This window comes from Lithobates pipiens, unplaced genomic scaffold, assembly GCF_037356315.1.
Source record: "Lithobates pipiens isolate NorthernLeopardFrog02 unplaced genomic scaffold, aLitPip1_a1.2 Scaffold_13, whole genome shotgun sequence".
Classification (NCBI taxonomy): Eukaryota; Metazoa; Chordata; class Amphibia; order Anura; family Ranidae; genus Lithobates; species Lithobates pipiens.
The window spans coordinates 192686073-192713992 of NW_027507718.1; the positions used below are offsets into that span (position 1 = coordinate 192686073).

At 43.2% G+C, this 27920-nt stretch overlaps 1 protein-coding gene across 2 annotated transcripts; it reads left to right on the plus strand.

Annotated features, from left to right (window-relative positions):
• On the plus strand, window positions 1-27881 carry CBARP (CACN subunit beta associated regulatory protein). Of its 2 annotated transcripts, none has more exons than XM_077476050.1 (10): window positions 1-143; window positions 11536-11593; window positions 23573-23715; window positions 23803-23864; window positions 23948-24110; window positions 24202-24397; window positions 24488-24643; window positions 24751-24943; window positions 25858-26017; window positions 26170-27881. In XM_077476050.1, exons 2-10 carry the CDS (start codon window positions 11546-11548, stop codon window positions 27248-27250), a joined length of 2202 nt encoding a protein of 733 aa, XP_077332176.1. In that variant the 5' UTR covers window positions 1-143; window positions 11536-11545; the 3' UTR covers window positions 27251-27881. The 2 variants fall into 2 exon arrangements, with proteins under 2 accessions (XP_077332176.1, XP_077332175.1); XM_077476049.1 differs by lacking the exon at window positions 1-143 and adding an exon at window positions 373-419.
• Window positions 27882-27920: the final 39 nt, after the last annotated feature.

Here is a 27920-nt window from a genome sequence, read left to right on the forward strand (position 1 = left end):
GGGTGGGCGGGGCGTCCCCTCCGAGCTTCATTCATAAATCCTGAGGCCGGTGACTGAGCCGCAGCTCGGAGCGGGAGGTGACGAATCGAGCCACGCCAGGCAGGAGGGCATCGGCGGCCGTCGCAGGGTGTGCACGGGACCCGGTAGGTTGAATGGTTGCCCGCTCGCCCCTTTTTATTTGGCAACCTCCCCTCCCCCGAGCATCCTAGTGGGCACTCCCTGGTTATGTGTTGGGGCTAAAAAAAAAAAAATCCGCATTTCCTCCGTGCCAGCGGTGCTTGTTTGGGCATAGCATCCGCGGGGCTGGGATCCGCTATCATTAGCATACGGGTGTTTATTGGCTGATTGGGGGGGATCACCCAGGTGAGAGCGGGCCTGGGAGGGTTCATGTCATACGGGCTGGATGGTGAGCCGAGCAGGTAGGTGGGGCATCGCTTTTCTACAGGCGATGGGTACTGCCCTATACCATAGCATGTCATAGATCACTCACTCATCGATCACCCCCCTATAATGATCCATGTATGGCTGGATACTGATCGCTAGCCGGCACTGTGCTCCTCACTTTCCCATTGACAGCTGTCAGTATCCAGTGTGGGATCTCTACACATTGATACCGAGAGGACCTGGGAGCACTCTAGTCATCTGATCTCCTTATTATGGTGGATCATTCTGCCAGTATACTCCTCACTTTACTACATGCATCCATCATGTCTGATCTCTCAAATCCATATTTACAAAAAAGTATTCTATGAACGCCCTAGTGATCTGATCTTCCCTCTTATTATGGATCATTCTGCCAGTATACTCATCACTTTACTAAATTCATCTGTCATTATCCAGTGTGGGATCTCATACACATTGATACAGAGAGGACCTGGGAGCACGATCTGATCTCCTTATTATGCATGTATTGCTGGATCATTCTGCCAGTATACTCATCACTTTACTAAATGCATCCCTCATGTATCCAGTCTGATCTCTTCATTCCATATTTACAAAAAAGTATTCTATGAACGCTTTAGTCATCTGATCTTCCTCTTGTTATGGATGTATTGCTGGATCATTCTGCCAGTATGCTCCTCACTTTATAAAATTAATCTGTCATGCATCCCATCTGATCGCTTAAATCCATATTTTACAAAAAAGAAGGATTCTATGGACACTCTATTGATCTGATATTCCCTCTTATTATGATTGTATTGCTGGATCATTCTGCCAGTGTGCTCCTCACTTTACTAAATTCAGCCATCATAACTGATCTCTTAAGTCCATATTTACAAAAAAGTATTCTATGAGCACTAGTGATCTGATCTTCCCTCTTGTGGATATATTTCTGGATCTGGTAGTATCCACTTACCAATGAACATCCAGTGTCTGATCTCTTAAATATAGATTACAAAGTAACCTGTGAGGACATCATTGATTGATCTCTCCTCTATTGATGGATTTACTGCTGTGTACTGGTTTGTATCCAGCAATATGCTCCTCATTTTGCTATTAACATCTGTCATGTATCCAATACTTATTCCCCCCCCCCCCCCCCCAAAAAAAACTCTACTGTTAGCCACCCTATAGATTTGATGTTCCCTCTTATCATGGATGTATGCTGGATCTGGTTCCTGGATCCTCACTTTCCAATATTCATGTCACGTATCCAGTGTGAGATCTCATAAAAACATATTTGCAAAAAAAAAGTAAACTGTCAGCATTTCCAATGATGGATGTATTGCTGTCTGTTATGTATCCAGCTATATGATCCTCACTTTCCAGTTATACTGGGTACTGGACATACTGGATACTGGGCAGTATACAGGCATACCCCACTTTTAAGTACACAATGGGGTTTATTTACTAAAGCTGGAAAGTGCAAAATCAGTCTCACTTCTGCATAGAAACCAATGAGCTTCTAACCTCGTCTTGTCCAGTTAAGCTTTGGTAATAAAACCTGGAAGCTCATTGGTTTCTATGCAGAAGTGAGCCTAATTTTGCACTTTCTAGCTTTAGTAAATAAAGCCCATTGTGTACTTAAAATTGGGCTATGCCTGTATCCAGTATGTGATCTTTTAAATACATATTTACAAAAAAAAAACACCTCATTGATTTGATCTTCTCTGTAATTATGGATGTATTGCTTTATCTGGCAGTATGGTCCTTTTGGTGACATTTGTCATGTATTGGTATGTGATCTCCCTTTATATAGTTATAAAAAGAGTAATATGTGAGCACTTCATTGATTTGATCTTCCCTCTAGTTATGGATGTATTGCTGTATACTGTTATGTATGTGGTAACATGCTTCTCACTTTCCCACTGACATCTGTCACGTAGCATATCCAGTATATGATCTGTTGAATACATATTTACACACAAAAAAAAAGTAACATGCGAAGACCTCATTGGTTGATCTTCCCTCTAATTCTGGATGGATTGCTGTTTACTGCATCATCTTTACATTCCATTTGACATCTGTTATGTGCCCACTATGTAATCTTTTAAATTCATATTTACAAAAAAAAAAAAAAAAAAAAAAAAAAAGAACTTGTGAGCAATGCATTGACTGATATTCCCGCTAACATTGGATGTATTGCTATATGTATCTGCTGATATGGTCCTCCCTTTCCAAATGACATCTGCCATGCATCCAGCATATCTGGTATGAGATTTTTATTTTTTTTTTATTTCAAAAATATTAACAAAAAAAAAAAAGTATCCTGTGAGACTTCACTGGTTTGATCCTCTCCATAATCCAGATCTGCTGTATATTGTTAGGTATTTGGAATAGTATCCTTCCTTTCCAAATTGGCATGTCATGTATTCAGTGTGATCTCCTTTTAATACACATATTTACAAACAAAAATAACTTGTGAGCCCTTTATTGATTTCTCTTCCCTCTAATGGAGATTTCGCTGTGTACTGTTATGTATGTGGCAACATCACCCTGACTTTCCAGTTGACATCTGTCATATATGCAGAATATTAACAACAACAAAGTAACCTGGGAGCACTTCATTGATTGATCCTCCCTAAAATTATGGATGCTTTGTTGGATTCTCATATGTATCGGGCAATGTGGTCCTCACTTTCCATTTGACATCTGTCACGTATCCAATATGTGATCTTCCTTTGCATAAAGATTTACAAAAAAAAAGTAACCTATGCAATGTGTTTACATAGCATGTTCACCATTAATGCATATTAGTGATTGTCTGCTCCTGTTTTAGAATGATGTATATGGTAAACCTGCAGAATATGTCTAGTTCGGCATCATATAGTATCCCCTTTAAAATGCAGGACCTAATCTGACAGTCTGATGCTCTGTATGGTGATCCCTTACACACTGGAGACAATGAGAGGAATTTATCAAAAGAGAAACGGGCAGAATCTGGAGCAGCTGTGTATAGCAACCTATCAGAGTCTAGCTTCAGCTTGTTCAGAAAATCAAAGATAGAAGCTGATTGGTTGCTATGCTCATCTGCCCCAGATTCTGGCTGCTCCAGTTTTGAGAATTTCCTCTCATTCAATTCCTCCAAATTTGTAGTGGTTAAGTCTAACAAATGTTGTTAGGCATTGGTAGGTTATGGTGGTTACATACTCTTTGATTTTGTTATCTGACCAATGTGCAATTCAATCAAAGCAATTGAACCCGCAAACAATTGAACAGCCATAACTTCCCTTCCGATCGATTTAGACCAGATTCGAGTCAGTCACCTGGGATGGCAAATTATCAGTCATTTTGCATTGATCGGCAGCACTGAGATATTTTCATGAGTATGATTGTATTTTGATTGATCACATTATGAGAATGCATGGTGGAAACAGAGCTGTGATCGATAATTTACATCTATCTTCCAACTATCAACCAAAATCCACTTCCCCATGTTTGGCCAATTGGTCGCATTTTAATAAGAAATTGGTCATTGTTCGACACATTTGTGGCCATTATTAGAATGATTAAAGTGATTGTAGTCTGTTATTTTTTTTATAGAAGAAAAAAAACTCAAAACATGTTATACTTATTTGCTCTGTTGCAGTGGATTTGCACAGCTCAGACTGGATCCTCCTCTTCTGTGCTTCTGGCCCCTCCCTTCTGTTCAGTTCCCCCCATAGCAAGCAGCTTGCCATGGGAGCACCCGAGCCGAGTCACAGCTCCCTCTGTCCATTCAGACACGGAGCCCCGACCAAGCTCCACCCCCTCTCTCCCCTGATTGGCTTTGATTGACAGCAGGGGCAGCCAATGGCGCTGCTGCTGCATTTCAGCCAATCAAGAGGGAGAATCTCAGACGGCTGAGACACTGGTGGACATCGCTGGACAGGGAGGGACCTCAGGTTAGTGTTAGGGGGGCCTGCTGCACACAGGAGTTTTTTTTATCTTAATGTATTAAGATAAAAAACCTTATGCCTTTATAACCACTTTAAAGCATTTCTTCATTAAAGTGATTGTAAATGATCAGTTTGTAAAACAACCCATTCAGTTTAAAATATAAATGAAAGGCAAAACCTTTTTCTATAGATATAAAAAAAATATATAAATACCTTTTTCCCTTAAAAAGTGATTGCATTCCCTCTGTTCTCAGCTGCATAAGATCTGGGGGAAAAGCAGCACCACACTGAGATTCCCAGTGAATAGCTGTGCAGTGGGGGAGTGTCATTGGAGGAAAGTCGACTGAATTCCCAGCATAGCTAGAGAACTGACCACGAGAGAACTCTTGCTTAGTGTGGTCAGTTTTTAGGAAAGCAAGGGGACTAGCAGAAATACCAGGGATTTACACAAAGAAAGCAATCCAAAGAGAATGGGATACTTTCTCATACAAGTACATGGTACAACAGACACATATCAGGAATATGAGGTGTTGGGGTAACAAATGCTTTAAGATAAAAAAAAAAAAAACATGCACAGTAAGCGTATAGCTCCCTCACCTTGCTATAAACTTCCCTGATTCCTATATGGATCCAGCGATATGCTCGTCTGCAGCCATCTCTGCTCTCCCACTTCACACAGGCACAGAGGCAGGAACCATCATGTGAGGAGGGAATGGGGGTGGGGTTGAGGCGCATGGTGTATGTGAAAAGATGCACACAGTCCAGCTCGGAAGTGAGTCTGCAGGTGGACCCCTATAGGAAGCTTCCTATGGTTGCACACCAAGAGAAGGAGGGGCCTAGAGCGCCAGCAGGGGAGGGGCAGAAGAAGATCAGAGCTATGCTGTGCAATACAATTGCTCAGAGCAGGCAAGTATAACATGTTTATTATTTAAGAAAAATACATAGAAGCCTTTACTATCACTTTAATGTGAGACCGCTGCTTGCTTCACGTATGGGCCACACTTTGTCAGTGGAGTTTAGCAAAGCTTATTTTATTTCTTGTAAAAATTATTTAATTCCATAATTCAGCCTTTCTTAATTCAGGGTTCCCCCTGGAGGCTGCTAGGGGTTCCACGAGTTGTGGCAGATCGACTTCGTGTTTATTGGTGCCTGCATAGTTCCAGAACAAACGTCAACTGGCAGAGCCAGCATATGTGACTCCAGGGACCTTTTTAGTGGTCTATAAGGGTGGTAATTGGACAACCACTATAATGGTGGCCATACACAGATCTATTTTATATATTGTATTTTCTATAGATTTACTGTCTGATCAGAAACACAATCAGATGATTGAAAAGCTTGTTCAGTGCACATACAGTGGGTGATCTTAACACATTATTTCCAGTCCTACAACTGGATTTTCTCAAATCGCCTTTCAGGACAACCCCGGAGAGAGTGTAGCTCCACCTTGCAATCAGGAAACACATGCCCACTTTAAAAACACCTCCTCCTCCTCCATGGCTTCAGTTATTGTGTTTCCTCCTTGGAGGAAGCATGTGCCTGAACCAGGGAGAGCTACACTCTCTGCAGGGGAGTAAGGCTTACCTTTTGTTGCAGGTTGTTTCTCTTTGACCCCCAGCAGCATCTCCACGGGGAGAGGACTCCTGGAGCTCCTGGTCCCGCCATCTCACGGGAGTAAGGACCCTCGGAGTGCCGGCGTCGGGTGCCCGGTGTCCGCTTGTTAGCGCAGGGAGGGCTCTGTTGCTGGCGGAGGCCGCTGCAGGTCAGCGGCATGGCTCCGTTTTCGGCGCCGGGTCCCGGGCGGCGACGGCGTCGTTCACGGTGACGCGCGGGCGCTCTGAGGGGGCATGGCGCCGTGGTTCAGCGCCTGGAACGCAGGGGTCATGGGGCGGGTCAGGTGACCGTGTGCTTCCGCTTCCGGCCGGCCTTGATGACGCGGCGGCCGGGAAAATTTAAAATGAGAGCTGTTTGAAAAATAGCTGCCTCACTCAAACGATGGAAGAGTGCAAGCCAGCTATGGCGGAGACAGGCGCCCCCAGCACCGGTCCAGCCCAGGTACGTAAGGTGCACTGGCACCCTCTGCTTTACTGTGGGTATGTCTTTGTTTGTTCCCCCCTCTTGGGGGCCTGTCGCTGCAGGTCAGAGGTGGACTTCGCTCTGACCTTTTGCAGCCTAGTTCTGGGGTCTCACTAGTAGGTCTGTTTGGTGGTGGGTCTCTGCACTGGCTTGGTGTTAAGCAACTGGTTGTTGAGAGCTTTTAGTGAATTAAACCTGTATGTCGTTTCAGGAAAAATCACTAGGAAAAGCTAGACCAGGTCAGAGAAAATGTCCTTCTTGCAAAACCCCCCTCAGAGATTCATGGCAGAAGGCAATGTGCAGAAATTGTATCAGAGAATTGGTGGAAGAGGAAACATCTCAACAATATAAGGATTTGTTTTCTTCGGTTAAAGAGCTGACAAACTCTTTGAGTTCAGTCAAGTCCATCCTGATACAAAACCCTCCCGCACAGACCGAGCCTCAGAACTTACCGCCCAGCCCCAGGGCGTCGTCATCCAGACAGGTGGAAACTGAAGAGTCTGGAGACGAAGGGGGTAGTACTCTCATCTCCTTCAGGGATTCTGAGGAGGAGGAAGAGGAAGAAGATAGCAGGGGCTCCAAATTCAAGCTATCACTAGAGGAAGTAGATGATATTTTAAAAGCAATCTACACTACTCTAGAAATTCAGGAAGAAAAAGTACAACTGTCAGTTCATGACAAAATGTACCAGGGGTTGGACGAAACAAAACGGCGAGTTTTTCCTGTCCACAGGGTCCTCTCAGACTCAGTGAGAAAGGAGTGGAAGGACCCAGAAAAAGCCCCTTTCTTCTCTAAAGCTCTCAAAAGAAGGTTTCCCTTCGAAGATAAGGACTCAGAGGTTTGGAACAAGAAACCCAGAGTCGATGCAGCTTTCTCGCAGGTATCCAGACGAACGGATCTAGCCTTTGAAGATATGGGGATCCTTAAAGACCCAATGGACAAAAAAGCTGACTCCATCCTTAAAAAAGCTTGGGATGCTGCGTCAGTCAGTCTAAAACCAGCAATGGCAGCTACGGTGGTGGCCAGGAATCTGGAATGTTGGGTAGAGAAGCTGAAGAGCCATATTGAGGCGGGGACACCCCGCAAGGATCTCTTAGAGTCCTTTCCACTGATCCTGAATGCAGTCAAATACATGGCGGATGCATCAGCAGAATCAGTTAAACTGGCCGCTAGGTCTTCGGCTCTTGTAAATTCAGCCAGGAGAGCAGTTTGGCTGAAAACATGGTCTGGGGACACTGCCTCTAAGGTCAAGCTGTGTGGTCTTCCCTTCTCGGGTGACTTGCTCTTTGGTCCTGATTTAGAGTCTGTGCTGGATAGAACAGCCGATAAAAAGAAGGCTTTTCCAGTTAAGAAAAAGCAGATGGCTAAAAAGAATTTTCGTGCTTTTCAGCAGTCCCATAAAAAAGACCAGGAGCACAAGAGCAGATGGGGTTCACAGAAGGGCAAAGGCAGGGGTGGAGTCCTCTTTAGATCTCCCCCAGAGCAGTCCCCTAAGAACAAGTGACAATATCTCCCCAGTGGGGGGGAGACTGTCAGCTTTTCGCGAACAATGGGACAGGCTGTCTCCAAATCTGTTCGTGAAGAGCGTTGTCGATCAGGGGTACAGGTTGGAGTTTTCAGAACCACCCCCGAGCAGGTTTTATGTGACAACATTGCCAAGGGATCAGGAGAAGGCCTCTGCAATGAAGCTGTTGTTACAGGAGCTGATACAGCAAGAGGTTCTGATTCAAGTCCCAGTAAGCCAGCAGGGCGGGGGTTTTTATTCACATATTTTTCTGGTGAAAAAACCCTCAGGGAAGTACCGTCTAATCCTGAATCTGAAATTCCTGAACAGGTTCATTCGGTACAAACATTTCAGGATGGATACAATTTTCTCCATCACAAAGCTGTTGACCCCAGAATGCTTCATGGCATCCCTGGACCTAAGGGATGCCTACCTTCATATACCAATTCATCAGGCATCGCAGCAGTTCCTGCGCCTGGCATTGAAGGTAGGGAGCTCGGTATGGCACCTCCAATTCAGGGCTCTGCCGTTCGGACTCTCGTCCTCTCCCAGGGTCTTTACGAAGATTATGGCAGAGGCTTTGGAACCCCTGAAATTGAAGGGGATTCCAGTTGTTCCTTATCTGGACGACCTTTTGTTTTTTGCAGACTCCAGGGAGCAGGTCCTAGTCAATCTCCAGAGGGCCCAGTCTCACCTCGAGGGCCTGGGATGGCTTCTAAACCTAGAGAAGTCAATCCTGACCCCCTCACAGGAAATGAAATTTCTGGGGTATACATTAAATTCGATTCTCCAGAAAGTTTTCCTGCCGTTGGAAAAACAGGAAAAGTTACAGCTAGCTGTACAGCGGATACAGAGCAACCAGACAGTCTCAGTCAGGATGGCTATGGCAGTTCTGGGCCTGCTTACGGCAGCAATCCCGACTGTTCAGTGGGCCAGGTTCCATTCCAGACCCCTTCAGAGGGAGGTTCTGTCAAGCTGGTCCCATCAGGATCCTTTGGAAAAACAGCTAAAAATTTCGTCAAAGATGAAAAGGGCTCTTTGGTGGTGGAGAGACCAGGCAAACCTCTCAAGGGGCCTGGTGTGGACCTTTCCTGTGGACAAGCGCCTTACTACCGACGCAAGTGCCTGGGGCTGGGGAGCCCATCTGGATGGTCAGACATCTCAGGGGGTCTGGTCCAAACAGGAAGCTCAAAGATCATCCAACTGGAGGGAGTTGAAGGCGATCTTTCTGGGTTTAGTGGCATTTCAGCAGAGTTTGAGAGGCCACCATGTTCAGGTGTTGTCAGACAACACAACAGCGGTTACCTACATTATGAAGCAAGGGGGAACCAGAAGCAGGAGCTTGATGGAGCTGGCCAATCTGTTGTTAGCCTGGGCAGAACAGAACACAGCCTCACTATCGGCAGTGCATCTGAAGGGCTCTCAGAATTTGTTTGCGGACCTCCTAAGCAGGCGCAAATTGCTAGAGGCAGAATGGAGTCTGAATCAGGAAGTGTTCCTGATGATCTCCGAGGCCTGGGGGGTTCCTCAGGTAGACCTTTTTGCCAGCCAGCAGAACTCAAAGGTGGACAGATTCTTTTCTCTTCACCGAGGAGATGCAGCAATAGGGTTGGATGCATTCGCTCACCCCTGGCATTACCAGCTGTGCTATGCCTTTCCCCCCTTTCCTCTAATTCCACTAGTACTGAGGAAATTCAGGGAAGAAAGGACAGACTTAATACTAGTCACTCCTTTTTGGCCAAAAAGACCCTGGTTCGCGGGTCTTCGAAACCTAGCCTCGAAGCCCCCATGGAGGTTACCACTCAGAAAAGATCTGTTATCCCAGGGGACAGTAAGTCATCCAGAAGTGGAACTCCTGCAGCTAACCGCCTGGTTTCTGAGGAGGACCTGTTAAAGGCTAAAGGTCTCTCAGATAAAGTAGTAAAGACCCTGCTGTCCAGTAGGAAGGCAGTTACACAGGCAATTTACATGAAGGTCTGGAAAAAGTTCAACTCCTGGTGCAGTTCTAGAGAACTCAAGGTCAAGAGCACGGTGTCCGTCTTGGAGTTTCTCCATGAAGGAATGGAGAAGGGTCTCGCAGCCAGTACCCTGAAGACTCAGGTGGCTGCCTTATCAGTTTTCTTTGAAAAGACTTTATCTAAAGAAACTTTAATTTCTAGATTTTTTAGGGCTCTTGCTCGAAATAGACCAGTAGCCCTTAAAGACTTTCCCAGTTGGGATTTGTCTACAGTTTTACAGGGTCTCTCGGGAGCACCGTTTGAACCCTTACAAGAAGCTTCTTTACAGAAGGTGGTTTTAAAAACAATCTTTTTGGTGGCCATCACCTCGGCCAGGAGAGTCAGCGAGCTCCAAGCTCTAGCTATTACAGAACCCTTCCTTAGAATTTATCAGGACAGGGTGGTACTGAGGACGGATCCAGCATTCCTACCGAAAGTATCCTCAACTTTCCATCGATCACAGGAAATAGTGTTACCTACATTCTCTGCAAGCCCAGCAAATGCAGGAGAGGAAGTTTTTCACACATTGGATGTGAGAAGATGTCTTTTACAGTTTCTGAAAGTTACTAAAGAATTTAGAAAATCAAACGCCCTTTTTTGTGATATTTTCTGGATCACGCAAGGGGGAGAAAGCTTCTAAAAGTACGCTGGGTAGATGGCTTAAGTTGGCTATAACAGAAGCCTATAAAGCAAAAGGAGAAATACCTCCCTCAGGTATTGCTGCCCACTCTACTAGATCCACGGCAGTTTCCTGGGCTGAAAGGGCCGGTGCCACGCCTGAACAAATCTGCAAGGCTGCCACTTGGTCCAGTTATTCGACATTTCTCCGGCATTACCGGTTAGATCTACTGTCTGCAGCAGATCAGGCCTTCGGCAGGAAGGTACTGCAGGCAGTAGTCCCGCCCTAGGGTAAGTTTCTCGGTTATCCTCTCCGGGGTTGTCCTGAAAGGCGATTTGAGAAAGACTCAGTTAGACTTACCGGTGACGGTATTTCTAAGAGCCTTTCAGGACAACCGTTACTTCCCTCCCTAGGTTATGCTTAGTAAATGTATTAAGTTCTACCATGGTGTTGTGCTTTCTGTGCTTTGTTTTCCAGCGTCGGAAGGCCACAATAACTGAAGCCATGGAGGAGGAGGAGGTGTTTTTAAAGTGGGCATGTGTTTCCTGATTGCAAGGTGGAGCTACACTCTCTCCGGGGTTGTCCTGAAAGGCTCTTAGAAATACCGTCACCGGTAAGTCTAACTGAGTCTTTCTGTCAAAACTGATCAGAATAATTTTTATTAAATGGTTTGGTTTTGTTCCAAAGCAATTAATGGCACCGGTATGTGTCTTTTGAGAATTCATAGATTCAGTCATATTATTATTATTGTGAAGAATCAGATGATCAGCTTGTTACATGTATGGCTCCCATAAGTGGGGAATTCTTTCAACTGATCACCAGTGTCATTTTTCCCCAACAATACCCTGTGAATTGGTTTCAGCAGGGGGTCCCAGAATACTGGAAAATAACTTAGAGATCCTATATGGTAAAAAGTTTGAGAAAGGCTTTTATAACTGATCACATAAGCTTGATGTTCCCTTTGTCTTACTGTTGACTATTTCATCTGCTATAACACACCCCACCTTTCTGTTTCTGCAGGTGTCAGATCATGAGCAATGAGTCACCTCCATGGGAGAATATAACCGATAGCTCCACGGTGAGAAAAATTGCAATATTACAGGAATCTAGAGATATAGGCAATAATCGTATACTAATATTGAGGATAACATTTATCCACCAGCAGGCATCTAGCTCTAGGTACTACATGAAACTGCCAGCAAATAATGTCCATTTTGTTGTGTGTGTGTGTGTGTATATGTATATATGTGTGTGTGTATATATATATATATATATATATATATATATATATATATATATATATATATATATATATATATATGAGATATTAATTACACAGTTGAGCTCAGAAGGTTACTTACCCTGGCAGAATTTAGGATTTCTTGGCCAGATTTCAAAGAATATGACTGATAACGCAAACGTTTCTTTCACTCATGGTTAGGGTTTAGCTGAAGCCATTTATTATCAATCAACTGTGTTTACTCTTTTTAAATCATAATGGCAACAGAATCTACCCAAATTACCCTGATCAAAAGTTTACATACCCCAGTTCTTGATATCGTGTATTGCCCCCTTTAACATCAATGACAGCTTGAAGTCTTTTGTGGTATTAGTGGATGAAGCTCTTTATCTTCTCAGATGGTAAAGCTGCCCATTCCTCTTGGCAAAAAGCCTCCAGTTCCTGTAAATTCTTGGGCTGTCTTGCATGAACTGCAGGTTTGAGATCTTCCCAGAATGGCTCAATGATATTGAGGTCAAGAGACTGAGATGGCCACTCCAGAACTTTCACTTTATTCTGCTGTAGCCAATGACTTGGCCTTGTGTTTTGGATCATTGTCATATTGGAATGTCCAAGTACGTCCCATGCGCAGCTTCCCGACTGATGAATGCAAATGATCCTCCAGTGTTTTTTGATAACATACTGCATTCATCTTGCCATCAATTCAGACCACATTTCCTGTGCCTTTATAGCTCACACATCCCCAAAACATCAGCGATCCACCTCAGTTTTTCACAGTAGGAATGGTGTACCTTTTAATCATAGGCATTGTTGACTCGTCTCCAAATGTAGCATTGATAGTTGTGGCCAAAAAGCTCAATTTTGGTCTCATCACTCCAAATGACTTTGTGCCAGAAAGTTTGAGGCTTGTCTCTGTGCTGTTTGGCGTATTGTAAGCTGGATACTTTGTGGCATTGGTGTATTAATGTCTTTCTTCTGGGGACTCCACCATGCAGCCCATCTTTCTCCAAGTGCCTCCTTATTGTGCATCTTGAAACAGCCACACCATATGTTTTCAGAGAGTCCTGTATTTCACCTGAAGTTATTTGTGGGCATTCTGAAAAGTTTTCCTGGCAGTTGTGGCTGAAATTTTGGTTGGTCTACCTGACCGTGGTTTGATTCCAACAGAACCCCTCATTTTTCACTTCTTGATTAGAGTTTGAACACTGCTGATTGGCATTCTCAATTCCTCATATCTTTTTATATCCCTTTCCTGTTTTATACAGTTCAACTACCTTTTGACAATTCTTTTGCTTTCCCCATGACTCTCAGAATCCAGAAATGTCAGTGCAGCACTGGATGAAAGATGCAAGGGCCTATCATTCATAGTCTCTGAAAAATGGCCAAGAAAATCTAATTCTGCCAGGGTATATAAACTGTGTGTGAGTATATACATACACACTCGCACAACTGTGTGTGTGTATATATAAAGTTTAAGACTATTTTTTTTTATAAGATGTGTTACCCCATTCTGTGGTACTAAATGCAAAAAATATGGTCAGAATTACTAATGTGCTTACTGATCTCTAGTCATTGGACTAGCCGTTAAAAAACAGACCCCATCCACACATTTGATCACTGCGGCCTAATGGATGCAAATTTGATTAATTGAACATTTTCCAGCAGGACCAGTTATGAAAAAGCAATTGATAGATCACCTTCTCATGAACAGAAACGGCCATAGATGGATTGAAATTTGGCTTGTTTCTGCTGATTATGATCCACGTATGGCCAGTTTAAGGTTCTTCCAGTGGTTTCTAGGAGATCCTTGAGCTGTGACTGATTCACCTCCCATTTGATAGTGCCTCCATATCTCCAGGGTAGGTAAATACCACTTCAAGAGCCAGTTGCATTAAAGTGATAGTTTACAATCACCTTGTAAAACAACCCATTTTGTTTAAAATATAAATGAAAGGCAAAACATTGGTGTATAAATCAAAAAAAATAAAGTACAATTTTTTTTTTTTTTTTATGTAAGTGATCATATTCCCTCTGTCCTCAGCTGCACAAGAGCTGGTGGTAGGAGAAACAGTACACAGAGCTTCCCAGTGAAAGGCTGTGCAGAGGGGGTGTGTCAGGACAAATTTGATCATTGGATGATAGCAGGCTAAGCTCCCAGCACAGCTAGAGAACTGACCACAGTGTGCTCTCATGCCTAGCATGGTCAGTTTTTTTAAAATAGGAAAGCAGAGGGACTGACTGGAACACCAGGGATTTCACACAAAGTAAGCAATACAAAAATAAAAGGATACTTTTTCATACAAGTACAGGGTACAGCAGGCATAAATGAGGAATATGAAATGTTGGGGTATCAAACACTGTAACTCAGTTATTTTCACCGTCTATAAAAGGTGCCATTAATGGAGGATCATTTTTTCCCCACTGACCACCAATAAATTGGCCTTGGCAGGGATGCCTAAGACTGGATATATATATTTTAAGGGTTGCTCTAGGACAGGGGTCAAACATTTGACACAAAGGGCCAGTTTACTGTGCTTTAGGAAGGGCAAACTGTGCCTAGTGGGAGTAGAAAATGCCTCAGTCATTGGGAGTAAAAAATAATGACTTAAGTGCCTTTGAGCAGCAAGAGGTGCAATAGTGCCCCATTGTTGCTTTAGTGTCAGCGGGAGGGATAAGTGTCCTATCACTGGTTTCAGTGGAGAAATACTGCACCATTGTTGATGTCCATGGAAATAATCTTGTCTCGTTACTGGTGTCAGTTGGGGAAATAGTGCCTTAGGGGCCAGTTTAAGGCAAGCAAAGGGCCGTAGTTTGGAGACCACTGCTCAAGGCTAAAAGAGAGGGAACTAACTATGACAGTCTCCATGTTTTTTTAGTCCCAGTTTTTCTGTAATGCACATGCTTGCAATACTTTGGGTACTTAAAAAATTTACTTTAGTTCATGTGTGTGTGCGCATTCTGCAGTGACTTTATATTGGAAGACCTGGACCTATGATTGAAAAGGGCCATTTGCATAAGTCATTTTAATTCTCTGCTGTATATGGCTTTAGGCTTGTACAGGGGATTGCACTGTACTAAACAAGAGGTGCCTAGATAGCTAATGATCTAGGGTTACCTATAGGGAGTATAAGTATTAGAGGCCTTTGCCATTACCACCAATGTTCTACTGCTAATATAGCAGTTGCATTGTCTATGTTCTTTTACTGGAAAAACTCTATAAAACTAGACTCTAGCCTTTTTTTTTTCTTTTCTTGTTTGTTTATCTTTAGAGTGGGTACAAGTTAGCCTCCACACTTGTTCGACTTGTCATGCGACTTTGGACATCAAAGTCACATGACAAGTCATTCCCTATGTTTTCTTTAATGATAACCATTCATATATGTACGACTTAAAGTTGCACCAACTTCAGAGCAGTTCATTCACTACTTTCATATTTTTACCCCCTTTTTTAAATAACTTTATTGAAATGTTAAAATGACAGAGTATTGGGATGCAGTGTAATGTGTCTCAACATGCTGCAGTGAGTTATAATGAAAAGAGTAGTGCATGCCCTACTTTTTTTCAGAACCCACTACCACGTTGTGGTGGTGAACTGAAGACCTAGGCCACAAGGCAGTTTGTCTTGTTTGTGCGGTGGGTTGTGGTGGACAAGGTTGACCAGCACAGTGCAACGCAGCCCATTATAGTGTGAACAGGCCCCTAAGAGGAGAAAGTACCTCTGACTGTAAATAAACTGTTTATGCTGCCAAAGAGGGTTGCATGGGATAGACTCTAGCGAGGTAGGTGATACTACAGATAACAGTACTAAATATGTATTTATTATGTTATTAGTGTACTGTATATCTTTATTTAGGAAGTTATGCATTAGGTGCAAGACTTTTAAATCTGTTTTTGCTTGAAAAGTGGGCCTTAGCTCATTTAGATAGAAATATTGATCTTTCATTGTTATTAAATGTACATAAATTATTTATAGGATATTGACAGAGCATAGATATAAATAGCCTGTCCATTTTCCTATTTCTTACCTAGTATAATCACATTAAGCTCTCAATTTTATATTCATTTGCTGCCTGTAAGCAATTTTAAAATACATAGGATGTACTGTGGGGTCAATTTACTAAAGGCAAAACAGGCTGTTCATTGTAAGGGGATTTTCCAGGGTTTAGTAATTGTGGTGAAAGTTCACTTAGCAAAAAATACAGATTCACGTATAAAGAATATTTAAAAAGAAACAATGGCTTTCTTCTTGCCACTCTTCCATAAAGGGCAGATTTGTGGAGTGCATGACTTAGGTTGGGTTCACACTATTGCGAGTTTCCCCTCATCCAATTCTCATGACAGGAGACTGGGACCGGCTCTCGATAGGGCGAAGAGCGAAATACACAGTCCCGTGCGTCTTTGGCTCAGTTTCAGGTCCGAATTCAGGCAAAAATTTGGGCCTGATTTGTCCCCAAATGGGAGAACAAGGATGCACTGGACCCCTGCTGTGAACCGCATGCAATTAAGGCCCGTTTCACACTGAGGTCGCTTCTAAACTGCCAGTAAAACCCTGAGCTCTTTTGAAGAGCTTTTCAGGTGCTTTTGAAGGGTTGTCCATTATTTTCAATGGAGAGGGATGTTTTTTCACCACCCCACTCCACTATGAAAGCATGCATTAATTTTAATGGAAATAGGTTTTCGTGAGCTTTACAGGCGCTTTTTTGGTCTTAAGGCCTGTACACACGCTTTGATTTTCAGACGTCAATTATGTTAAGACAATCAACAACCAATCTTACTGTTAGTATGGTCCTTTCAACAGCCGATTTCACTTTTTTTGTCAAACAGAAGCTGGATGTGCAAACTATAAAGTGTAGCTCCAGCCAAAAAAAACAATTTTTAAAGTTTTTTGGATAGCATAGGGGATGGTCAACACCCCTGTAATGTTTGTTTTGCTGTCTGTGCCCCTGTTTAGAAGATATCACCTCACTTTCTGTCCTAATGACAATTGGATTTTGAAATTTTTGGGTTGTTGTGGAAAAAAGGATTGGTGATAAAGCATCAGTGGAGGTACCTTTTTTCCCATAATAACCCTTACAGGAGTGAACTTCCCTTCCTAGGTGTAGATTTCTTTGGTCTCCTTGACTATACTCTTCATTGGTTCTGATCCTACCTATCCCACCACACAGTCAGTGTCATTTACAATTCTACTTCCTCCTTTATCCATTGGGGTTCCCCAAGGTTCTCTTCTTGGACCTCTCTGCTTCTCAATTTTCACCTCCTCCCTGGGTTAGCCGATAGCCTCCAATGGCTGCCAAGATCATTTCTAGGTGGATGACACCCAAATCGATCCCTCTTCCCCGCAGCTCACAACATCAGTCTACTCACTCATCACTAATTTACTGACCAATATATCAGTCTGGATGTCACGCCACTTCCTCAAACTCAATCTATTAAAAACTGAGCTCATAATATTTCCTCCCTCATGTGCCCCTTCTCCATCAAGATCAATGGCACAGCCCATTCAGTCCATTGTGAATGCTGCTGCCAGACTCATCCACCTTACCAATCGTTCAGTGTCTGCTACCCCTTTCGGCCAATCCCTCCACTGGCTTCCACTCACCCAACAAGTACTAATTTCAAAATACTAACAACTTACAAAACCATCCACAACTTGGCCCCCCGCTACATCCCTAACCTTGTCTCAAAATGCCAACCAATTTGTGCCTCCCAAGATCTCCTGCTCTCTAGCTCCCTGGTCACCCATGCTCGGCTCCACGATTTCTCTCAAGCCTCTCCTATGGAGCTTCCTACTCCAATCTGCCCATCTCCTACTTGGTTTGCTTTTAGAGGATCCCTGTAAAAAACCCTTCTTTCCAGCCTATCCCACCTAACAACTGTATTTCCACTTTCTCCATCAGCTCATCCCCCACAGTTATTGCCTGTTGTATCACTCGAACGCACCCTTTTAGATTGTAGGCTCTAACGAGCAGGGCCCTCCGATTCCTCCTGCATTGAATTGTAACTGTAGTCTGCCCTCATGTTGTAATGCACTGCACAAACTGGTGGTGCTATATAAATCCTGTATTATAATAATAACAACAAACACTCAATGGCAGACCCTCCAGCATGCTAAAAAAAAATACAAAATAAAGCATTAGCAATGAAAAAAAAAAAAGTGTAATTGACTATGGACTTTTGCGACTGGTAAAGAGAACAGTTATTGGTGTGCTGAATGCTTTTACACAATATACTCCAGAGCAATAATCTCAGAAACACTTGGACCATAAGAGCTGAGGCAACCTCCTCTTGGGTTTCCCAACTATAGCAGTGCATTTCTTCACTCATTAGAACTAAGTAAGATGGGTTTTTAAAAAGCATGAAACAAGGCCTTGTTATAAATATGAGGATCACACATGACAGAACTCAAGATCTTTTGTTTATGATAAATGATAAAACGTATAAAAGCATGTGGTGATAGCATAGTTACAAAAAAAAAAAAAAAAAAAATATGAATTGCCACAGGCGCTTACGGTCCTATGTGAAAAAAGTCAGCTGTAGTCATTCCATTATCGAAATTTCTGAAATTCACACAGTCATAGAAGTGTACAATAACTCCAACTGTCTCTGCAATTCATTTTAAAGTAAAGTATCTAAACTCGAGAACAAAAATTTAATATATTGCAGCTTACTAGTCCTTAAGTGTATTTTTCCATTATTTATTCCTGCCTTAGGGTGACAATGCTTACGCCCCATATTGTATCCATGGAGGAGCAGCATTGTCATACTAGGACAGACATTGGGTTAGGACTACAGGGACCCTTGCATCCCCTTCAACTCCATAACAGTAGGGGGCAGGTGTTCTGTAGTTCAAAGACAACCTGGGCAGAGCCTATAAGACTGCTTGAGATAGCACGGCAGAGTGAAGAAGTAAGTACTGACTTTCTGGCAGGATCAACAGGTATATCCTAATCATTTAGTACAGGATACAGACATATTTATAAACCCTGGGATTATAGACGGCTACCTTTAGGGGATTTGACACTGGCAATATAACTACACTTTCATTTTATTTAACTGACCAAAAGAGATCAAGAGATTATGGGTTTACATAAGGTTATACAATGGTCACTACAACACACATTTTCTTCTATGTCAACTGTTCACTTCTCTATGCTTCAGTTGTATGCAGTGCATAAGCACTACAACTAACATGATTTAATACCCCTTGACATTTTCCACATTTTGTCTTGGTACAACCAAAAATGTAAAATTTATTTCATTGGGATATTAGACCGAAACAAAGTGGCACATAATTGTGAAATGGAAGGAAAATGATAAATGGTTTTCAAACTTATTTTTACAAATAAATATCTGAAAAAAGCGTGGCTTGCATTTGTATTCAGCCCCCTTTAGGCTAGATTCACACTGCTGCGATGTGGGAATGCTGCGAATCCACTGCGGGTTCCTGCATTGCATGTCTCCCGGTGGCAGTTCACACTGCCCTATGCGAACTGCTGGGAGTGTCAATTAAAAGTTAATGACATCTCCAAATCAGTTCACATATCGCAGTGTGATCTGACTTGGACAGGAATCGGATCGCGTGTGTGAACATCCATGCGATCAGATTCTGCTGTGGACCAAAAAAAAGGGTCCTGTACGAGTTTGGGCCGGATGTGACGCAAATTCAGCCATACTATCTTAAATTACACACAGGTGGACTCTACTAGAGTCCACCTGTGTGTAATTTAATCCAAGTATAATTACAGCTGTTCTGTGAAGCCCTCAGAGGTTTGTTAGAGAACTTTTGTGAACAAACAGCATCATAAAGTCCAAGGAACACACCAGACAGGTCAGGGATAAAGTTGTGGAGACGTTTAAAGCTGGGTTAAGGTTATATATTATATTATAATATAATATAAATATATATATCCCCCAAGCTTTGAACATCTCACAGAGCACCGTTCAATCCATCATCCAAAAATGAAGAGTATGGCACAACTGCAAACCTACAAAGACATGGCCGTCCACCTAAACCAGGGGTGTCCAAACTTTTTTCAAAGAGGGCCAGATTTGATGAAGTGAACATGCTCGAGGGCCGACCATTTTGTCTGACATTATTTAAACCATTAAAATTCGGTCTAAGCCCTTGTACACACAGTCGGAGATTCCGACAACCAAATCCGACGGATTCTGTCAGACGGATCTTGTCCGAAACTGTTGCATACACACGGTCGGACGAAGTTGTTGGAAAATCCGATCATTCAGAACGTGATGACGTTATTTCGTTACGACGGGACTACGTTCAGGCTAGTAGCCAATAGCTTTGGTCTAGGAATTTGATCTGAGCATGCGTGGCACTTTGTCCGATCGGAATTCTCTACACATGATCGGAGTATGTCCGATCGGACCAGTTTGTCGGAAAATATTTCCAGCAAGTTGGAAAACTTGGTCCGACGGAATCAGTCCGATGCATACCACACACAGTCGGACTATCCGACAACACGGTCCGATAGGACACATTCCGACGGATTCTCCGACCGTGTGCACAAGAGCTTAGTGTGTTCATCCGAGCACTAATACACGGCCCAACAAGAATTCTCTTGCCTTTTTGCTGTGTGTGGTGAACAGATGAGCTCGGGTGTGTTATTTGGATATACTGTATTTAAATCGGCTTATACCACACACCTTAACTTTAAAAAGGAAGTCTCAGGAAAAAAATGTAAATCTTACATTTTAAATAAAGACATGTGAAGCAAAATAAGGGTCAGTGCCCATCTGCAGCCCCCAGCGTATTGCCATGAATTCAGCCTCCACCGTATTGCCATGAATTTAGCCTCCACCGTATTGCCATGAATTTAGCCTCCACCGTATTGCCATGAGCGCAGCCCCCGGCGCATTGCCATGAGCGCAGCCCCCGGCGCATTGCCATGAGCGCAGCCCCCGGCGCATTGCCAGGAACGCAGCCCCCGGCGCATTGCCAGGAACGCAGCCCCCGGCGCATTGCCAGGAACGCAGCCCCCGGCGCATTGCCAGGAACGCAGCCCCCGGCGCATTGCCAGGAACGCAGCCCCCGGCGCATTGCCAGGAACGCAGCCCCCGGCGCATTGCCAGGAACGCAGCCCCCGGCGCATTGCCAGGAACGCAGCCCACACATTGCCAGGAATGCAGCCCCCATATTGCCATCAATGCAGACTCACCATTGCCATCAGTGCAGCCTGATTCATGTTCTGCAGCCTTGGAGGAGACAGGGAGGGGGGCGGGATGAGCGCCGACAGACATACAGGAGAAACTCCTGTTTCTATCGACGGCCTCTTTAATTGAAAGTCCCGCCTGCTATGATGGACAAAACGGTTGTCCAATGGCAGTGCAGGACGGGACTTCCTTTTACACAGGACGCTGTCCTGTATCCACGGCACTCGTCCCGCCCCCTCCATGGCAGCCAGCATATCTATCTTTTGTGGCCCCCGGCGAACGGGAATTCGTTGGGGGCCACAAAAGATATATATGTGAACATGACCAGACGTGCCGTCCGAAACCGGAACGCGGGCCGCGAATGGCCCGCGGCCCGGACTTTGGACATGCCTGACCTAAACTGACAGGCTGGGCAAGGAGAACATTAATAAGAGAAGCAGCTAAGAGGTGGTAACTCTGGAGGACCTGCAGAGATTGACAGTTCAGGTGGGAGAATCTATCCACAGGACAACTATTAGTTGTGCACTACGCAAACCTGGCCTTTATGGAAGAGTGGCAAGAAGAAAGCCATAAGAAGTCCCATTTGCAGTTTGCGAGAAGCCATGTGGGGGACACAGCAAACATGTGGAAGAAGGTAATCTGGTCATTGTGGTGGAAAACTAACACTGCACATAACCCTGAACACACCATCCCCACCGTGAAACATGGAGATGGCAGCATGATGTGGGGATTCTTTTATTCAGCAGGGACAGGTAAGCTGGTCAGAGTTGATGGGGAAGATGGATGGAGCCAAATACAGGGCAAACTTAGAGGAAAAAAAAAAAAAAAAACTTTATACTGGGGCAGAGGTTTCCCTTCCAGCAGGACAACAACCCTCAGCATACAGCCAGAGAGACAATGGAATGGTTTAGATCAAAGCATATTCATGTGTTAGAATGGCTCAAAGCCCAGACCTAAATCCAATTGAGAATCTGAGGCAAAACTTAAAAATTGCTGCTCACAGATGCTCTCCGTCCAATCGGACAGAGCTGGATTTATTTTTCAAAGAAGAACAGGCAATGATGTAATGCTCTAGATTTGCAAAGCTGGTAGAGACATCCCCAAAAAGCCTTGCTGCTGTAATTACAGTGGTTCTACAAAGTATTGACTTGGGGGGCTAAATACAAATGCACACCACACTTTTCACATATTTATAGAACATTTAAAAAAAAAAAAAACATTTATCATTTTCCTTCCACTTCACAATTATGTGCCACTTTGTGTTGGTCTATCACATAAAATCCCAATAAAATACATATACGTTTTTAGTTGTAACATGACAAAATGTGGACATTTTCTACTGTACAGTTGATCTATAAACTTTTAGTAACCTTTTTTAAGGCAGGTTAAAGTTTTTTTTTATTCCCCCCATAAAGTCAGCATACAGATGTACAGATATACAGACAGCTGTACCTGCCAAAACAAACTTTAGAAATGCATACAGAGAACATCGGTATTATGGCACTGCCCACTCATTTGTGTTGGCAACCTGGTGATTTTTAACCTTATGTTACAATACAAGAGACATTTCCAAGCACACTGACTAAAGTCTTCAGGATGTGTCTATATGGAAAGCCTAATGAAAAAAAATATATATCTTGATCACGGTTGCAGTATTTGCTGCTCAATAGCAGTTCAGTTTACTGCTAAGCCCAGGAAACAGTTTCACATTAGTGTATCACTGTTAGCATTCATTAAACATTTTAATGCTTCCTTTGAAGGTATAGTTAGGGGCAATAGCACAAGCTTTTTGTAATCTGTAAACAAAAATTAACTAATCACATGTGTTTTGACTGACAATCACACACTGTCATAGTTTTTCCATACTCAAAAGAGAAGTTGTAATCTAACAAAATATGTGTAGAGGTATTTTATATAGTAGCAGAATGCACTCAAAAAACCCTATCCCCCCCATTTAATTTTTTTTTTTATTTCAAATAGGAAATAGACAGTAGACTTCAACCCAAAATGAATGTATTATTTTATTCTTAAAGCTGAACTCCAAGTATGGATTGTATTGCATAGTCACATTGGTCCAGCCTGGAACAAAGTAAGTATGCATTCTCCATATCTCTGATTTGGTGAGGTAGAGATTGTGATGTCATAGGACCACCTCATCCAATCAAAGAACGCAAGAAAAATATATGGTGTTCTCTGAATGGCATCCATGCTAAGCAGGCAGGCAACCCAAGGTGCACCAATGTAACTGTGCAATACAAACCATACATGAAGTTCAGCTTTAAACAATCCCCAAATTTTTATATAATATATATATATATATATACACACACACACACACACACACACACACACACACATATACACACTAATTAGGTGAATGAATGAATGAAATATTTGTATAGCGCACAATGCGAACTGAATCGCCTCTAGGCGCTGAGCTGTAAAAATGATCGCAAGGAGTTTTGAGGGGTTTAGATTCCCCGCTTAAGGAGCTGACATCAGGCTCATTCAGCATTCAAATGTTAGACGTCTAGTCATAGTGAAGCACATTAGTTTATAGAATATGAAAGGGTTCATGTACAAGGTAAGGATAACAGCAAAGTGTTTTTACTAGAGAAAATGACATTTTACCATATAAATCTGCAGGCTGCTCCGGCTGCACCCAGTCATGATGGGTACGTCTTGCTCTTGGTCCTTCTGTCCATCTTCATTGGAGGAACACTGCTCTTACTTATCGGGGTCCTGATCCTTTGTAGACGTTGTTGTGATTCACATCTCAGGCTGTCAAGGTAAAAACTTTTACAACAAACTCCCCCAGACCCTGCCTATAATTCTTTTTATTTTACAATTGTACTGCAATTTTTTATTTTTTTTAGACCCAGTGATGATGCAGAGAAAACAAATACTTCCTATGTGGACGAGTCACAGCCAACACATGGTAAGGAGACTTCTTATTGTGAACCTTTTCCCAGTAGATACAGATCTAGCTCTATAGCATCAAATGTCCCTTGGCCCACACAGATATCACCATCCGAATAGAAGATGCAGAATCACTGTCCGCCTCAGGTCTTCGCGATGCAGAGTCTGAAAAGTTTTTGTGCACTGCATCCAGTGGTCGTCGCGTTTCATTTAATGAAGGAGCTTTATGTGGGCAAGAAAAAAGAGAACGTGAACGGGGAAGAAGGTGAGTGAAGAGAAAAAGTCACAAAGTAGACGAGGCTACTACAGGAATACTATATAATGCTAATAGTCTTCTGGCTGCTGTACTCTTTCAGATACACTTTGACAGAAGGAGATTTTCACTATCTGAAGAATGCACGGCTGACTTTCCCTCCGCTTCCCTCCCTACCACAAACCGCTTTGCACATTCTGACCATACATGAAAGCGAAGGCGGGGAAAGTAGCAGCAGTGGAGGAGCATCTGAAACACATCACACTTCCCCCAGCAAGTCCAACATCTCTATATATCAGGTATAGCATTTTTTTTTTTCTTTAAACCTGTGACCCAGCAAGCTCATCATTTCAGATTTTAAATATGCTATTTTTTTCAAATCCTGTTAGCCTCCTCGCAGTCCTCCTGCTCCACTAACTCGACTGTCGCTCAGTTTAACATCTGCACTTCCTGGAGATGCATACAACTCTGTGGCAGATACAAGCTTTATGGAAACTCCAACCCATAGTCCTCCCTCTCCAAGACAAAGCCCAGGCAAAGCTAGGGTGAGTAACAACAGAGTGGAAATAATGGGAATATGCTGAGAAACAGACAAATAGAATATAGGGTTATCATAGGTGCACCAGTTTCACACCATCCCTTCCTTCCCCAGTTTGACCACAGCAGTCATCTCCCTCCGGGTGGTGCCAGCTCTGATGTGGGTACCACCCGAAGTCATGGTGCAGTACTCCATTTCTTCAGCCGTCTACGGCGTCATGCAAGCTTGGAAGGAGCAAGCCCCTACCTAAAAATCAAGAAATGGAAACTGGGCAGTGTGCAGAGAGCAAGCAGCTTAGACACCAGAGGTGAGGGGGAGGATTGACCTGGATGCACAAGATGAAACAGAAGGAGTCTGTTACCCCAGCTATAAAAGGAGGGTAAACTGGATATATAAAAGTGATGAGAGGCATGTCATTTAGTTAGACTGGTAAGAGGGAATATATAGTAAGTTAGGACTTAGCATTTTGACGAGTCCACATTAATCAAGGTGTTTCAGTTATGGGTGAAACTGGTGGGCTATTACCTACAGGTTTCCTATATGTCACAGGATTTCAGTGGTGAGAATTCTGTGTCATCTTGTCTCTGTCACCCTGGTCAATGAAGTTCTACTCCTCCTGCTGCATTATAAATAATATGAAATCAGTTAAAGGATTAGATAGGGAGAGCAATATCCCACGGAGTGGAACTGGCAAATTAAATTTATTAATATTTCTGGAGCCAAGAGATAAGATTCAGCCTGTCACCACCTATCAAGGCTGAAAAATTTCTATATTAAAAAAGATTTTTTTTTTTAAATCAATTAACATTTGTCTGTACAATTCTGAATATTTGAACAGTAAGTCAGCTTTACGTAGAGAAAATATCGGTCACTACAATTACGAATTCAAATTTTTACTGCTCTGAAAAGCTCCATAACATTTTGAAAATTAGTTTTAAAATTATGTTCCGTTTTTGATATAGGATCATACAGTAACTATTTTAGGCTCATTGGCATTATACAGGTATGCTCTAAAACATCCATCTACCCATTGTATTCATAGGTGGGGACAAGAAGGCTAGATAAACAAGCTGGATATTCAAGAGAGGATTGTGTATTTAAAAAAAAAAAAAAAAAAAAAAGGATATAGTAACAATAGATTTAGCTAAACTGTAAAATGATCAGACTAACATAGTTATGCAGTCAATAGTTTCTGACATACTGTATTCTTTCTTTTCACAGGTTCACCAAAACGGCATCAGTTCCAGCGCCAGCGAGCAGCCAGTGAAAGTGCAGAGCGTGATGACATTATACAGTACATAGCACATACCCAAGACTCTGCTTTTGCTTCAAACCAAGGATCTTACATACCACATGGAACACCATCACACTCTCTCGGCAGGTATTCTTCTATTGCCCAGTCCACATATTTCCAGACACACCTCCCAACAAATGTTTTATAATCCTTTTCTTTCTTTCTTTTTTTTTTTTTTTTGCCTATTGCTAGTAAAAGAAGGGTATAATTTAATTCAAATTTTCTTATTTGGTTTACAGATTAGATCATGGGGAAGATGGATCATTGGCTGATGTGGGAAGCACAGAACAGGGCCAGCTCCCTCCCCAGTGTGACATTTGGAGCCTACGTGCATCATTAGAGCTTTGCGCCTCAGATCAAAGTAGTAGCAACAATGACCGGGACTCTGTTCGTAGTGATGCAGAAAGTGTGAGCTCCCTAAGTGGACTTCCTAGCCTAGCCTCCCAGGATCTGCCAGATGGTAGGCCTGGGAAGGGAACAGAGCCAGAGCCTGGATCACGAAAGCTCCTTCAGATGGACAGTGGCTATGCTTCTATTGAAGCCCCTTGCCGGCCACCAGAAGAATCAGCCAGCCCTCATAGGGACAAGACTGCTTCAGAAAAGCGCCTTTTTTTCACGCATGGTGGACGTAAAGGGACAGTATTTGAAAGTCTGGAGGGGCGTTTATACGAACAAGGTGCTGCAGGTGGAGAGGAAGAAACATTTCCCCATCACACCCAAGCAATCAGTCCACAAGATGCTATTACTAGACGAGACTATAGCATTGATGAAAAGACAGATGCACTGTTTAATGAGTTCCTTAGGCATGATCCACAGTATGATGATTCTCCTATGCGCATAAAGCATCGATCACGAGCACACTTGCGTAAACAATGGCAGAGGACAAAACAGTACAGTGACCCAGGCATCCGTTTTCCCCCTGCTTTAGACAGGCATCGTGCTTCCCCATTACGCAGAGGAGACAGCACTAGCTACCTTCCTGAAACACGTTATCACAGTACGTTACCACGTATTGCAAGCACTACAGATGAGGAAGGAGCAGACAGCTGTCCACTTAGCCCAGCTTCATTAACACCTGAAGACAAAATTCAGGCCATTGAAGAAGAACCATATGAACATGGGCCTGCTCCTGAGGAGCCTAGACCTTCAACAGAGAACCCAGATCAAGACTATGGTTATGGCCCTCAAACAACAGAGCTGCTGGATAAGATTGGAGCAGGGCTGGAGGAAAGATTGTATCCATTTGTGCAGAGGACAGCACGCAGCCCTGAGAGGCTCTGCACAGTGGCACATATCTCACCCGATCACAGTCCTGTGTAGTAGAAATATCAAGTCTCTAGCAGTTATCTAGGACAGTTAGGTGGGAATTAAAGACTAAGCAGATGTGCAACCCACTGTTCCTGGATAGCACAGTGCCAAATAATACCCACTGTGGCACACTGTTATTTTACCCACTGCCACTTTATGTGCCATACAAACACATGCATGACTGTAAATACATGCAACACATATACACCGCACTCCAACATACAGCATGAACATACACACTGCATTATTCACAATACCTGTACAATTATCTTCCAAGCAATATAAAAAGTTTCTTCCTGAAGGCCCTTGGCAACTTTGCGTCAGGGAAAGGGGGGGGGGGGGGGCAAAGTGTGGATCCACTGCCTTTCAATGTGGCTGCTGCTGCAGATCTATGGCTCCCCATCCAAAACAGGACTTACAGGCACAAGGGATGTTTGGGGTTGGTTGGTGCAGGGTCTATTACCAGTGTGTGATGTTTATCTATTTATTTAAATTATTTATTTAAGAAAGATGCTTTGTTCCTGGGAGATAGAGCCTTTGTGCTCTTGTATTTCAATGTAGCACGTGACGGGCAGGAGTTACTTGTGCTCTCCCCAATACTGCTCTGCATTTTCCCTTATTAAAAGAAGACCGCATATTGTAATTGTCAGAGTCTGAGTGTACACTGTGTGTAAGAGGGGGA

Excerpts from the sequence above, each read along its gene's own strand:
- CBARP (XM_077476049.1), top strand. The coding sequence starts at position 388 with ATGTCATACGGGCTGGATGGTGAGCCGAGCAG. Across the intron at positions 11,594-23,572 it reads ATATAACCGATAGCTCCACG|GCTGCTCCGGCTGCACCCAG; the intron begins GTGAGAAAAATT and ends ATAAATCTGCAG. Across the intron at positions 24,111-24,201 it reads GAACGTGAACGGGGAAGAAG|ATACACTTTGACAGAAGGAG; the intron begins GTGAGTGAAGAG and ends GTACTCTTTCAG.